Genomic DNA, 13,550 nt, shown 5'->3' with positions numbered 1-13,550 from the left:
TGAATAATTAGAACCTAGCAATAGTCATCAGATCTCTTTCAATCCCTTTGAATGTCTCAAGTCCCCCATGCTAAGAAGTATTTTTAATATTGCTTTTCTTCCTGGTAATAGGAAATAAACAAACCACAAACAAACAAAAAGGAAATTTCACTTGAAGACCTTCATATTCTTTGCCTAACTTAATGTGATTCTTTTCTTAGCTTTTAATACTATTCTCCTGCATGAAGGCTCTATAAGATTTAATTTAAACTTTGAAATAATCATAATGTATGGAGACCAAGTTTTAACACTTGTTTTTAATAAAATTTCCACAGAGTGTGCTTTTCATCTTCTGTATATTTCTAGTTTCTGGAAAGGCAACTTATTCACTATACAGCATGTTTGGTGCTGCTGTTATTTGTAGCTTAAACATTATTATACACAAAAAACTGCATTAAAACGTTACTCTTGCAAAGTCAAGAACTCAAAAGTTAGGAAATGCCAGAATTAAGGTAGTTAGTGCAACTTCCTTATATCTTTGTCCACTAGATTAAAGAGCCATCTACAATCAGAAATCTCTTCCCCATATAGGTACTTGTAGACTGTGATCAACTCCCCTTTTAACCTTCTCTTGGATAAATTTACTAGATTGTAGTCTGTCACTATAAAACACATTTTCCCGATATGAAATAATTCATATAGCTCTTTTTCTGTGTCCTTTCCAATTTTTGTTATACATATTTTGAAGTCAGCATGGGGGAACTGGACACAGTTTTCTAGTAATGTTCTCACCAGTGCTGCTCCTACTTGATTATACAGCCAAGGAGCATGTTCTCCCTCTTAGCTAGAACGTTGCATTGGGAGTGCATGTTCAGTTGGTGGATAAATAGCTGATCTTGAGCCATGACTTTGAAATTAACCATGTCCTTTTCAGAATCCATACAGCCTGTTATCTTGTAAGAGTGACCTACATTCTTTGTTCATAGATGTATGACCTTGTATTTGTCTGTTAAAATGCTTGTTGTTCAAATGGTCCCACTTTACCAAGCAATTTTGGTGAGTCTGTATAAATGACCTGCCCCCATCATTTTGCCATCCGCAACCTTTACCAGAAATGATTTTTCATTTTTCTTCCAGATCATTGATACAGATATTGAATAAGTCTTGAGCCAAGAACAAATTCCAGAACCCCTCTAGAAATGCCAACCGTTGGGTGTTCCTAATTTGCAAACTGTTTTGAGATCTATCAGTTAACAAATTTTGATTAATTTGATATGGTCTGTCTGCATTGATTTTGCCTAGTGCTAATTTTGTTATCTGAAAGCAAATTGGGATGAAGTCAGATGCGTTGCAGAAATCTAAATATATTACTCCAACAGTTACTTTTGTCAAATCTAACTTGTAATCACAACAAAAAAGGATATCAAGCTTGTCTGACAAGATCAGTTTTCCATAAGCATGCTGGTTGGCATTAATTATGCTACTATCCTTTAAGTCCCAAGTTGATCTTTCTGTGATTTTTGTCTGGGATCAGTGTGAGACTAACTAGCCTATAGTTTCCTGGGACATCTTGTTTGCTACTCCTTCTACTCCAGTGGCCTCCTCCGCTACCTCAGCTGCCAGTCCCTTTCCACCACCTTCTGTTCCTCACCCTTCTGCATTCCAGTCTGGCTGGTTCTACCTCCTCCTGCTTGGGTGCATTCAGAGCACCAGAATGTCTCCCAGTTCAGTTCCTGTACCCAATGCTGCAGCATCCTGCGGCTGCTTGGAGTATTTGCATGGAAAATCCTTAGCCCCTACAGTTCTTGGCTGGATTATATGCACTACAGGTTGAATCTTCTGATAACTTAGCTGCCAAACTCTAAATCTCTACTGAGCATGTGCAAACACATTTCCAGAGGGTCTAAGTTTGGATGAATTTTCACAGGAATGGCAAATGGCCCGTCCCTTACAAAGAGCTGCCACTTGAAACCTTAGGCTGTACTCCAGAGCATCTCAGTGAGCCTGTTGTAAGAATTTAAAATGGGCAAAACAACCTATTTTGCCCACATCTCATTCTGATCCATTTTTTCTGAAACTTTCCCCAAATTTTCAGCCTGAGGGAGATACCCAGCATAGAAAATCTGTACAAGCAAATCAAGGTTGACAAAATTATAAGCAACTGAACTCAGCGTGTTATAGTGGAAAGCGTTGGCCAACCTTAACTATAGTCATTGCTACTTGTGTTGCTTATAACAGTGTTTGCTTTTGGGTATTAAAGTTTGTAAACTATTTTGGGATGCAGCTTTTACTAAATGAAATACTGTATGTGCTTTCTTCTGAGAAATGTGGGCCCCTCCACATCCCGTCTCAAGATTCATTAATGATTTTTCATGTGATGCTCTTTTAGTGAGTCTGAGGATGTCCATTCATATCCACTTGGCTGCAAATTAAATGCTATCTTAGTAAAAGTTTTCCTTGAGTTCTCTTTATTCACTCTATCACCACTGTCTTTTTTACTCTAAACCAGTCATATATCTGGATGAAAACAACAAGATTCTCAACTACCAGAGGCGCTTCTAGATTAGAATTGAATGGGGCCCACTCCACAATATATTTATGTACCAACTGCCTCTCTTCCTCTCACTGACTGCTTTTCTTTCACCATCGGCTTTACTGCCTGATGCTTCATGGCTATTGGCCTGAGCCCACAAAGCTTCATTCCAGAGGCTGGCTCAACCAGTTCTACTCACCCCACCTCCATTCTCTAGCCAACATTGGACTCCCTCTTTCACCGTTGTTGGAGTCCTCATAACTGAGAATCCCACATATCACCTTTTCATGTTCCAGTCTTCTTTTCCTATACATTTTTTCACTGGAAAGACAATCAGATCACATACTCCCTTTTTCTTAGGAGTCCCCTCACCCCATATATCTCTTTTCCTTAATTTATCATCCTCTTTTGGGCTCCTTGGAGAATAGGGGGCCAAGGTATAGCAGAGAATGAATCTGAGGAGAGGGGTCTTTGAAAGGGAGAGATACTGGGAAAAGAATTCATAGAGAAGGGTGAATATGTTTGAGGAGAGACCCAGTAGAGAATGTGATGGAGTGAGAGGAGGAATGAGGAATTGATGGGAGAGAGGAAGAAAAGTATATATGAAGATGATGAAGGGGAAAGGAGGCATAGATGTAGGAACAGAAGTGGTAAGAGTGAGCTAGAGGTAGAGGGAAAACTAGTGCACAGTATAGAAAAAATAGAGGGCAAATCAGCTACTCAACTATAGATGAAGAAATACTCCAGTATAGAAGGAGAAGAAAAATAAGGCAAAGAGGAATAAAGAAGAAAACACAGGACAGGTGATAACATGTTACATAGGTGATAAATGTGTTGATACACGTCAGTTGAGAAATATTATAATAAAGTAAAATTTTGAAAAGGACAGGAATAAATGGGCTGCTGCTGGTGGCAGCAATTTACTTGTTGGCTTACGGGAGCTAATTACTTAAAGACATCACTGTGAGTAGCTCCACTCCTCTAGTGCTGCTTCACACAATGGCTTTGTTTTCCATCTTATTTGGCTATCACGCACTATTTTTCCTTGTTGGCCCCTATGTTGTCAGATGCTACCGGCGTGGTGCTCTGCTCTGTTCAGTGTTGATATCACTCGGCTGCGTACGTGTGTTCCCTCTGTGTGCTGCCCCAGCTCTTTGAAGATAGCTGACACAGCAGATCCCTAGAGAACCCCCAATAACCGCAGAGTCTAGTAAGGTACGAAGGCACTTCGGCCAGGTTTATTGTCAAACGAAGCACAGTGATAGTTCCCTCTAGATTTTACTCTACAGTACATACTACGAGTATGTGCCCCGTGGCAATGGACTCAGCTCAGTCAGTGGCGTGACTTTCCACTGCCCCCTCGGCTGGACAAAGACACTGCCCCAGGGATGCATTCTTATACACAGGTACAAACAAGTTACATATCACTCCAGACGTATTGAGGTGCAACCCTTCTACGTAGCAAGGTACAACCCCTCTACATAGTAAGGTGCCACCTCTCACCTTGTACATATTGATTCGAACAAAACAACTCTATCCATCATATTACCATTTTGGCCCTGTCATTGGGATGGGTCAGCCTGTTCCTTGTTATCTGTGTGGAGTGTACAAGTATGCGAATATTCTGATATCTGGTGTCCAGTACCTTTTAGGTATGTCTCTTTTTGCAGCATCAGCCCTTTTCTTGCCAGCTTCTGTGAGCAGGGCCTGCCTCTGGCTCACGGCTTAACTGTGCTTTACGTTAGCAAAGTCTTGACCATTACTTTAGTTCAGGCCTTAAGCCTCATATTGGGCCTCTGATGCCAAGGTTTATATCTCAGTGCCTCCCCTTACTGCACCCTATTTACTAGCATTCTTGGGATTCTGTCCCAGTTCAATACATTTCTGAAATAAATCTGTAATGGGTTGTTCTTACCACCATAGTGGCCCTTTGTGCCTAGAGGTGGTGTTGCAAGGGGTCCTTTTCTCTGGAGCTATCTAGTGGCCACTTCCTTGGCTCTGCGATGGCTTAACTCTGCATCTTCCAGGGCCTGGCCCTCCAGCCATCTCACATGAAAGTTCAGCCCCCTTCTGGGATAACAAAAAGTCCAGTTAAGAGTCCAAACAAACAATTCTTCTGCCCCTCTTGGGCTACACTGAAGCTCTCCATACCTTCTATGTTACTTCCTCCTGGCAGGCTTCCTTGAGCATCTTGTTCATCCCTGTAGGCCTTACCTCAGGGCTTCCCACACAGGAGCCTAACCTGCTCCTGCGGCGTTCCTCCCCTGCTTCTTACACTGCTTCCCTTCCCCAGACATTGCTGCTTGTTGGGCCTGTTTCAGCTCTTCCTCCACATGAGCCTACCCTGCTCCCTGTGGGTCTTTTCCAGTCTGGCTTTTTCAGGTCCTTCCCAGAGAGAGAACTCCTCTGGCTCCTCTCTCTGGGCAGGGCTGACTGGGGGGAGAAGCCGGTCCAAATTACTGGGGCCTGGCTTCGTCGGCCCTGTTTAGCTAGTCCTCCTTTGCTGGGGAGCCCCAAAATTTTTTTCACCGGGGCTCGAACCCACTCTCAGCGGCCCTGGCTCTGGGGTCTCCTCACTCTGAGATGAGCTTTGTTTAAGTGGTCTTTTCCTGATCCTCTCATGGCTGAGGTCACTATCTTAAGTTGCCAGATCAGCATCTGCCAGGGGCTAGCTGGCAGGTGGCAGACAAGGCTGAGCCTGGCTTGCCTTAAATAACCAGCCAGCCTGTGACAATCTAATTGGACTGATGTGTATCTAATGGGGAATCTTGTACAGGGATTTCCCCAGTAATCTGCACCCTTGTTGCACTGTAGCTACTGTGCTCAGTTGCTAAACTTGTTTGTCTTAGTTGAATTAAATATATTTAATGTTTGTTTCAGTGAAGGTAGATTTGGAAAATACAGGTGCTAGTTGATCACTATATCTCTTTTAGTGGGATTTGTAAGCACACTATTTATTTACTACAGTGATAGTTATTTCTTTCTCCATCTACTCCCATCCCTCTAATTAGCTATAAGATAGGAAGCAACATAGGCTTACTCCAAGGAGGAAGCCAACAAGTAGGAGACATTAAGAATGAAGTGTAGGAGTTCTGAGCTTTCTGCCAAACATAAAGCTGGGTAATTACCAAATTGACTGCATCCCAAACACCTATTAAATATACTAAAGAGAGAGTCCTAGACCCAGTTTTTGTACTGACAATCAGTCTCTGCTTTTATTGTTTGGCATCTAATATCTTTCAGTTCATTACTTTTTCAGGCTTTTCTTTCAATTATGCCTTGATGAATTGTCTAAATAGTCTTTTTTTGAGAGAGCAAATTAAAACTCCTATTTGGAAACAAGCTAGAGCAAGGGGTGTTAATCCTTTTCCACCTACTAGTCTCTTTCAGTAAGAATGAGATACATTTGGAGCACACAAGTGCGTTCCCGTCATGATCATGTGTCACAACTCCAGGATTAACTGCATCTCTGCCCCTTCAAGGACTCCCCTTTTAAGTCTCAAGCCTTCATCATCAACTCTCTGTGGGCTGGGGCCTGCATCCTTTTCTCTTCAGACCAGAGATTTGGGTTTCTTGCAGTTCCCTTGCAACTCACTGTGCTAATTCCCAGCAGGTCTGACTTTAGTCCAGGGCCCACAATTCTGCTGTCTCCAAGGGGCTTTGACAGTGTTTACCAGTGACCAGCCATCGTTCACAAAGCACAGTACTTTTACTTAGGACAAAAGTAGTACAGAGAAAATATATATAAAAAACAGGCAACAGTCTACACATGGGCGACACCTGGTAAATTCAGCACATCTTCCACATGGAGACTGTAGTAGGTTTCCAGTCCTTCAGGCCTTTCAAGCAGTTGCGAATTAATGTTATGAATGACCAGTGACTAAAAGCTGAAACAGATAACTGGGTCCTATAACACTGTACGTCTGATAACCACAGAAATCCTTCATGTGCAGAGAGGTATGGCCTAATGACATGAATCTGTGTCTGGAAGCCAGGCTCCCATGGGTTCTGTCCCTAGTTTTACCATTAACTCCATCTGCGATGTTGGCAAATCATGTCTCCTGTCTGCCCATGTTTTCCCATTGCAGAATGAGGATAATTGCCTGCTACTTTGGGATGTTGTGAGGATCAAAGTTTGTTAAACTTGCTACATGCGATTCCTTTTGAATTTTTTTTTTAAAAACCCTTTAATCAAAGATCCTTGCTTTTCCTTTCCTTCTTTTCATCAGGTACAAAGAAGGTGGTGAAGCTTTGTTAGTACTGCTTCCCTCTGAAGAAAGAGGCATGGTTCACCAGCTGTCGCAGAGAAAAGTACCTGTCAATAAAATCAAGTAAGTTACCAAAGCCTAGTGAGCGATTTTAGTCCTCTTTGACAGAAGTAGTATATGATGATTCTGTGACAGTCTTGCTTTATTAAGATACCATTAAACTGCATGTTTTGCTTGCAGTGGGATTAAAAAAAAGAGCTTGCATGTTCCATGTTTTTAATTTGATTTCTGTGATTGATTCAGTGCACCAACATAAATTTTCCTCATTTTCCTTATAACAACATCTGTTTTATACCTTTACATGTACAAACCAAATTAGTATTTATGCCTGCTTGGAGCTTACCACCCAGCTATGCAGCCTTTATCTAAAACTACAGTGAGCTGGTGTATGTATAATCTGGAAATAGCTTTTGGCTTCACTGCAGCGTTCTGCTACCCAGTTCTGACAAAGCGTGGAACTTAAAATGGTGACTCAATAAAGCTCAGAAGTCCTTGTAAATTAATATGATCTTTATTCTCATAAGAAAAGCACAATTACTGATTGCAACAATACTTTACCAGAGAAGAGGTTAGTATATATAACTTCTTGGACAGGATTTTTATTAAAGCTTTGTTGCCCAGACAGACTTAATCACTATATGGAGAGTGTCTGATTCTTGATAGCAAGGTCCTCAGAGCAGGGCCTATAATTTATTGTACAGTACTGCATAAACAGATGGCGTACAGTAATGCCATCTGGATCTAGAATCTCTTGAGTGAAATAGTGAAGTTTGTCAAAAGACTGTTTTCCCCTACTACTTGAAGCATATGTAACTGTGCTATTCAGAAGCCTGGGAGGTACAGATGCCTGGGACTAGGAAGTGGATAATAGACGTAGATGGAAAAGTAATGCAAAGACTAAATGATCAAACTATTAATAGCTTGAATGAAAACAGAAAAGTAAAGCAGTTCGTTAGGTGGCTGACACACTCTTCACTAGGTATAATGGAGACTGCTGTAACGAAGCAGTTGTGGTGTATCTCATTAAGTCCAGATCTTGGGATACTTTTATGTTACATAATCTCAATATTCTTTAGTTTTGCCCATCTATAAAATGGATATAATAGAGCAGGGGTAGGCAACCTATGGCACGCATGTCAAAGGTGGCATGCAAGCTGATTTTCAGTGGCATACTCACTGCCTGGGTCCTGGCCATCAGTCCGGGGGGCTCAGCATATTAATTTAATTTTAAATGAAGCTTTTTAAACATTTTAAAAACCTTATTTACTTTATATATGACAGTAGTTTAGTTATATATTATAGACTTCTAGAAAGAGACCTTCTAAAAACATTAAAATGTATTACTTGCACGCAAAACCTTAAATTAGAGTGAATAAATGAAGACTTGGCACACCACTTCTGAAAGGTTGCCGACCACTGTAATAGAGAAAAACTTTACTGGTACCTCTCATATTGGGTCTTATTTAAGCTTTGAAAAATGCTGTGAATTCTTCTCGTGAAGGGTGCTATCTTGGAATGAAATATTAGTACAATATATTACATTTCCTTCTCTGGTTCTGAGTTCATTATCTACTTTTTATAAACTGAAGGAGTATTTTAATATTAACTTTGGCTTTACCTTTTAAAAAAAACCAACCCTTTTCTCTCTCAACAGTCTGTTCTCTGGATCAAGGGTCCGAATTTCTGTTTGCCTTGTCTGCATTATTCATTTAAGGAGATTGGTCTTCATGATTTTAGTGAAACCTTGTTCACAGTAGCAATAGCGTTATGCATTTTAATGTAATACAGATGGAATGAAAAAGTACTCCTGGGAACTTAATACGAGTTTCTTAATACATTTTCTAAAGGTAAAATAATTTTCCCTTTTTTTTTTTTCATTAGAATCAACCCTGAAAAGCTTGTAGATATCCAAAAAAAGATGCAGAGTTTTTTAGCTCAAGATAAAGAGTTAAAGGAGGGGGCTCAAAGGGTAAGTTGTCTATAACACAGCCCTGTTTGTTAAATAGAAGTACTGTTACAATAACCGCCTTGCCAACTGTTGCTAAGGCAAATGTACTTGGAACTGCTAAATATGATCATTTTTAAATCTAAAAAATTAGATATCACTGGAAAATGATGTTCTTGTTTTAGGAGTTGTGACAAGTGTCTTAATCTTCTCTTTGTCATCCTCTTTTCCACAGTGGAGATGGATTACATACATTCTTCTTTAATTAGCTGACAATTCTTTTGATTGAAGGACCACAGACATATTTCTAGTTCTTTCTGCTATGGCTTTTCTTTCGGGAGCTGATATAGAGCATGTTAAAAATACTAATTGGTTATCAAAGTTTAAAAAAAAAAAAAAAAAGACCTTGCTGAAACTGGCAAATATGACTGCTGAGCTTAAATAATTTGCCCAGGAAACTTAGTCTTCAAATCAGTATAATTTTGAAAAACATTTAAGTAACTTTATACCTCAAATGCCCACATTTTTAATCAAGGTTTTCATTGTCGCACCTCCTGGATGTACAGGGTAATCCATCCCTTCAGTGATGGAAAATCCATATGTCATGGCTGTAAGGAGGACTGTGCCTTTGACCCCTTTAGTCCATCTATCTTAAGTATTTAAGGGACCCCTATCACGATAACATCTGGGCATCTTGCAGTTTTTATGTACTTATCCTCTCTTCTCTCTGAGGCAGAGAAATATTATCACTACCATTTTACAGGTAGGGAACTGAGACACAGAGAGACTGTGACTTGCCCAGGGTTGCACAGATTGTTTGTGATGGAATTGGGAGTTGAATCTAGGTCTCCCTTAGGACCATTGAATTCCTTAGGAGACAGACCTGGCTTCCTGCACTTCATTCTGGGTAGGACCGTGCACTTCAACCATGCTCAGATGGGATTTCTGGGCTGTGGCTCTGGGAATTTCTGGGCTGCAGCCAGACCTGGTGGTGGTGGGGCAATTGCCCCAGGGCCTGAGTGATTCTAAAGGGCCCGGGGCTCCAGACCACCGCCAGCAGCTCAGTGGGGCTAAGTCATGCTTCCTTGCCCACCCTTGCTCCACGTTGCTCTCGGAAGCGGCTGGCATGTTCCTGCAACCCCTGGGGAGAGGGTCTCCTTGCGCTGCCCTTGCCTTGAGCGCCGACTCCGCAGCTCGAAGTGAGTTCTGAGTGAGTTGGGGAAAAAGTATTAATTTGGATATATAGGCAAGGATTGGGACAGAAGCCTAACAGTCAGGATAGAGCTGTTGGAGGGAGTAATTTCTCTTACCACCTTTCTACTTACCCCACATCCTAATTGCCCCCCTCCATCCACTCCCTCAGAAACTCTGATGGAGCATAGAACCCCCTAAAACCTCTGTCTTGCTTTATGTTACACATGCACACCAAAAACAAACAAGCAAACAAACCCCAAACTTGTTAAATGTTGTTAAGATTGCAAAGTCAAGAACTCAAAGTTGGGAAATGCCAGAATTAAGAGTGCCCATGCAACCTTAATTTTGCCCCCTTGTATGTATGAATTATGATAGTCTTTTATTTCATGATCACATATTATTTTTTTCCCTAGAATGGACATACTGTGGGGGTGAATCAGGTTGTGTAGTGAAGGAGGCTGCTGTCTGCAGGACTCCTGCCTCATTTGTTGCAGAAGTTGGAAGGTGTGTGATGAATAAGGCAGGGGACTACAGGAAGAGAAAGTATGGTGTCATGGCAGAGGCAGTTGAATGCTTTCCTGGGGAATTGGATTCTGGCCCTGCCACCACAAAACAAAACAAAATGAATTCCATCATGTGACATCATATTGACACCTCCTTTAGATCATCAGCAGGGTGGAACTTCAATTACACCGTGCAGACTTCTGCCACTTGAGCTGACAGAGTAATTCATAGTAGTAGTAGGTTGTAATCCTCTATGTACAAGCTATTAGAGGGGGATGAGACACTTTGTCAATGGGTTTCAAAGGTATTTGTGTACATCAGAGGAATGGTGATACTCAGGAATCTTGAGTTTGATTCTGGGCTGGGGAAGGGAATGTCCTCTAGTGGGCACAGACTCGTAACCCTCCCTCCATTCCAAGCCTGACCCCTTCTGCTCTGTTCCCTCTTGTGTGTCCCTGTACCAATCCTGTTTCTCCCCCACTCCGGCTCTTTGTTTTGGTCCCAGTCTGTGCTCTTCAGGTTTCTCTCTTCCTCCTCTGATCTATCTCTCTCTGCCCTGTCCAGTCGATGGATGTTAGTGGGAGTTTTGCTTGAGTACGAACAATGAGGTCAGGCCCTTAGTTAGTTAAAATTACCATTGCTGACTATTGAATGTTTATTTTTAAAAGTAATTTTATTTATGAAAGGTGCCAGATTGATGGCTCTGGACTGAAATCCTAAGACATTCAGTTGTAACATGAGAATGGCAGTGCAAGTTTCCCCTTGTTTCCTCCTTGACAAAGCATTCTTTAGACCAAAATACCTGGTGGCATATCATGACCATCTGCAACTGTAACTCTGTTTTATGGTTAGATAAATTTACATAGGACATGATGGAACAGCTGGCTAGAAAGGGATGAGAACAGTAACAAAAGAATGTTCTTTGGCTTAGGTTGACAAAACTAATAAACCATTTTCCTTTCAATTGCTGCTTCTGCATTGGCTCTTTAGGATGTGTGGTTTTTTTTGTTTTTTGTTTTAAAAAGGGTGATAAATTTAAATGAGGTGAGTTGAAACAGTATTAACATTTCTGAATAGCAGTGGACTAAGGTCAAGCAAGGGTTTTTCTTTCAGGCTGGTGAATCTAATGTTAAAGCTACTCTTAAAATCCAATTTCTATTAGTTTTTTATAATAGTGTTTAATACAAATGTAAAATCAAAGTATACTCTCTTATAGATGTATACTGACCCCATACACATATTCAAAATTCTTAACTTACATCTTTTTTCATAAGTTAAGAATTTTGTATACTGACCCCATACACATACACACATTCTTTACACAGATGAATATGTGTACGAGCCTAGTTGTTCCTGCTCTTTAAAGCAGTGACTGTATCACAGCTGATCTTAACCTCAGAATCATACCCAGAATGCTGATTTTATCAAGGGCATGTGTTACAGGTCTGTCCGGCCTGTCTGTTTTTTTGATCAGGCAGATTGTTGAAACTTGCAACAATTAAATTATCTGCCTGTGTGCCAGAATGAATCATGCAGGTGGGGAGGGGGGAGTTAAGTGGGTGGGTGTCAGTTTGGTGTGCGTACTCATAGTATTCATAGTATTAGTGATGGTCATGGCCTCCAAGCTGGAAGAGTTGATGGTTCATTTGGAAGGAGATGAGTGGGCATGAAGGGCAAGGAACGGAATTTTCAGAAATCACACCAGCTCTGCAGTTTCCTTGTCAAGGTTCCTTCCCCACTCTGAACTTTAGGGTACAGATGTGAGGACCTGCATGGACACTTCTAAGCTTAATTACTAGCTTAGATCTGGTATCCCTGCCACCATCCAGAATTTCAGTGTCTGGATCACTCCCTGTTCCCCCAAAACCTTCCTCTCCCTGGGTAGCCTGGAGAGAATCCTTCACCAATTCCCTGGTGAGTCTAGATCCAATCCCTTGGATCTTTAAAACAAGGAGAAATTAACCATCCCCCCTCCTTTCCCCCCACCAATCCCTGGTGAGTTCAGATCCAATCCCTTTGGATCTAAAAACAAGGAAAAATCAATCAAGTATTAAGAAAAAAGGCTTTTAATTAAAGAAAAGAAAGGTAAAAGAAAACCCTCTGGGAGAGATTAGCATACCAGCTACTCTCACAGACAACAGATTTCAAACACAGAAGATGTTCCCCTGGGCACAAATTTAGTTACACAAAAAAACTACCCAAATACCCAATTCTGATAATTCCTTAATGGTACCAAGACAGGTTACAAAGAAAATAAACATAAACCTATTTATCCCTTTCTAAAACTTGCTACTCTGATAAGAGGCTGGTTCCTTGATCTTTTTCACTCCAGCTGAAACTGAAACTCTAAACAAAGGAAAAACTTCCCTCCTTCCTTTTGAAACATCTTGTTCCCCCATTGGTCCCTCTGGTCAGGTGTTAGCTAGGCTAGGTGAACTTTTTAACCCTTTACAGGTAAGAGGCATTAACCCTTAACCATCTGTTTATGCAAGGAATGGAATTTTCAAAAATCACACCAGCTCTGCAGCTTCCTGTTGAAAATGGAAGGTTAATTTTGGAGAGTGGTACATAAGGGCTCCTCCCAAGAGGGGTGAGTTAATGATTCTTGAAGGAAAATGAGGCAGATACATTCACTGCTTCCTCTAGTTTGATAGGGAAGGCTTAAATGTTGAACTGGTATATATCCGTCACTTCCTCCTCACTTCTTGGAAGGACTGGCATGAAGTTATAATAGTATACTTCATATTCAGTCAAGTTTTATTGCTCCAATTTTTGCTGTAGCAGACAAATAAAAAAGCACATAGTTGTGTATGTGTATTTTGTGTATTGAAAACTACAATGTGAGAAAGATACCACTAAATCAAAATTGTGGCTAATTTTATTTTGGTGCAGTAGAACCCCAATCCTGATTTGGGGAGGGTAGGTGCTACTATAATAGAAATAGTAATATAATCCAGCATTGACATGTGGTATTAATCCTCCATAATGGTGCAAACTTTGAATTAATCCAATAATATTTTTATGACTGAAAGCAATACCAAAAAAGTGGAAATGTCAGCCAGTATTATCCACTCGTTCCTGCTAAAACAGCGGGACCAGCTAATTAAAAGTTCAGGCTGACATATTT

General features: G+C 40.9%; 1 protein-coding gene across 2 annotated transcripts in view; it reads left to right on the top strand.

The window, feature by feature from the left end:
* Positions 1-13,550, top strand: part of DDX10 (DEAD-box helicase 10) — a 375,483-nt gene that overhangs the window by 40,423 nt on the left and 321,510 nt on the right. For both annotated transcript variants that reach the window (XM_050927904.1, XM_050927896.1), the window contains exons 10-11: positions 6,742-6,843; positions 8,662-8,749. In XM_050927904.1, coding sequence (XP_050783861.1) covers positions 6,742-6,843; positions 8,662-8,749 — 190 coding nt within the window. The remainder of the gene's footprint in view (positions 1-6,741; positions 6,844-8,661; positions 8,750-13,550) is intronic.

This window comes from Gopherus flavomarginatus, chromosome 1 (genome assembly GCF_025201925.1).
Source record: "Gopherus flavomarginatus isolate rGopFla2 chromosome 1, rGopFla2.mat.asm, whole genome shotgun sequence".
Taxonomy (NCBI): Eukaryota; Metazoa; Chordata; order Testudines; family Testudinidae; genus Gopherus; species Gopherus flavomarginatus.
This window is presented reverse-complemented; position numbering and strand designations above follow the sequence as displayed.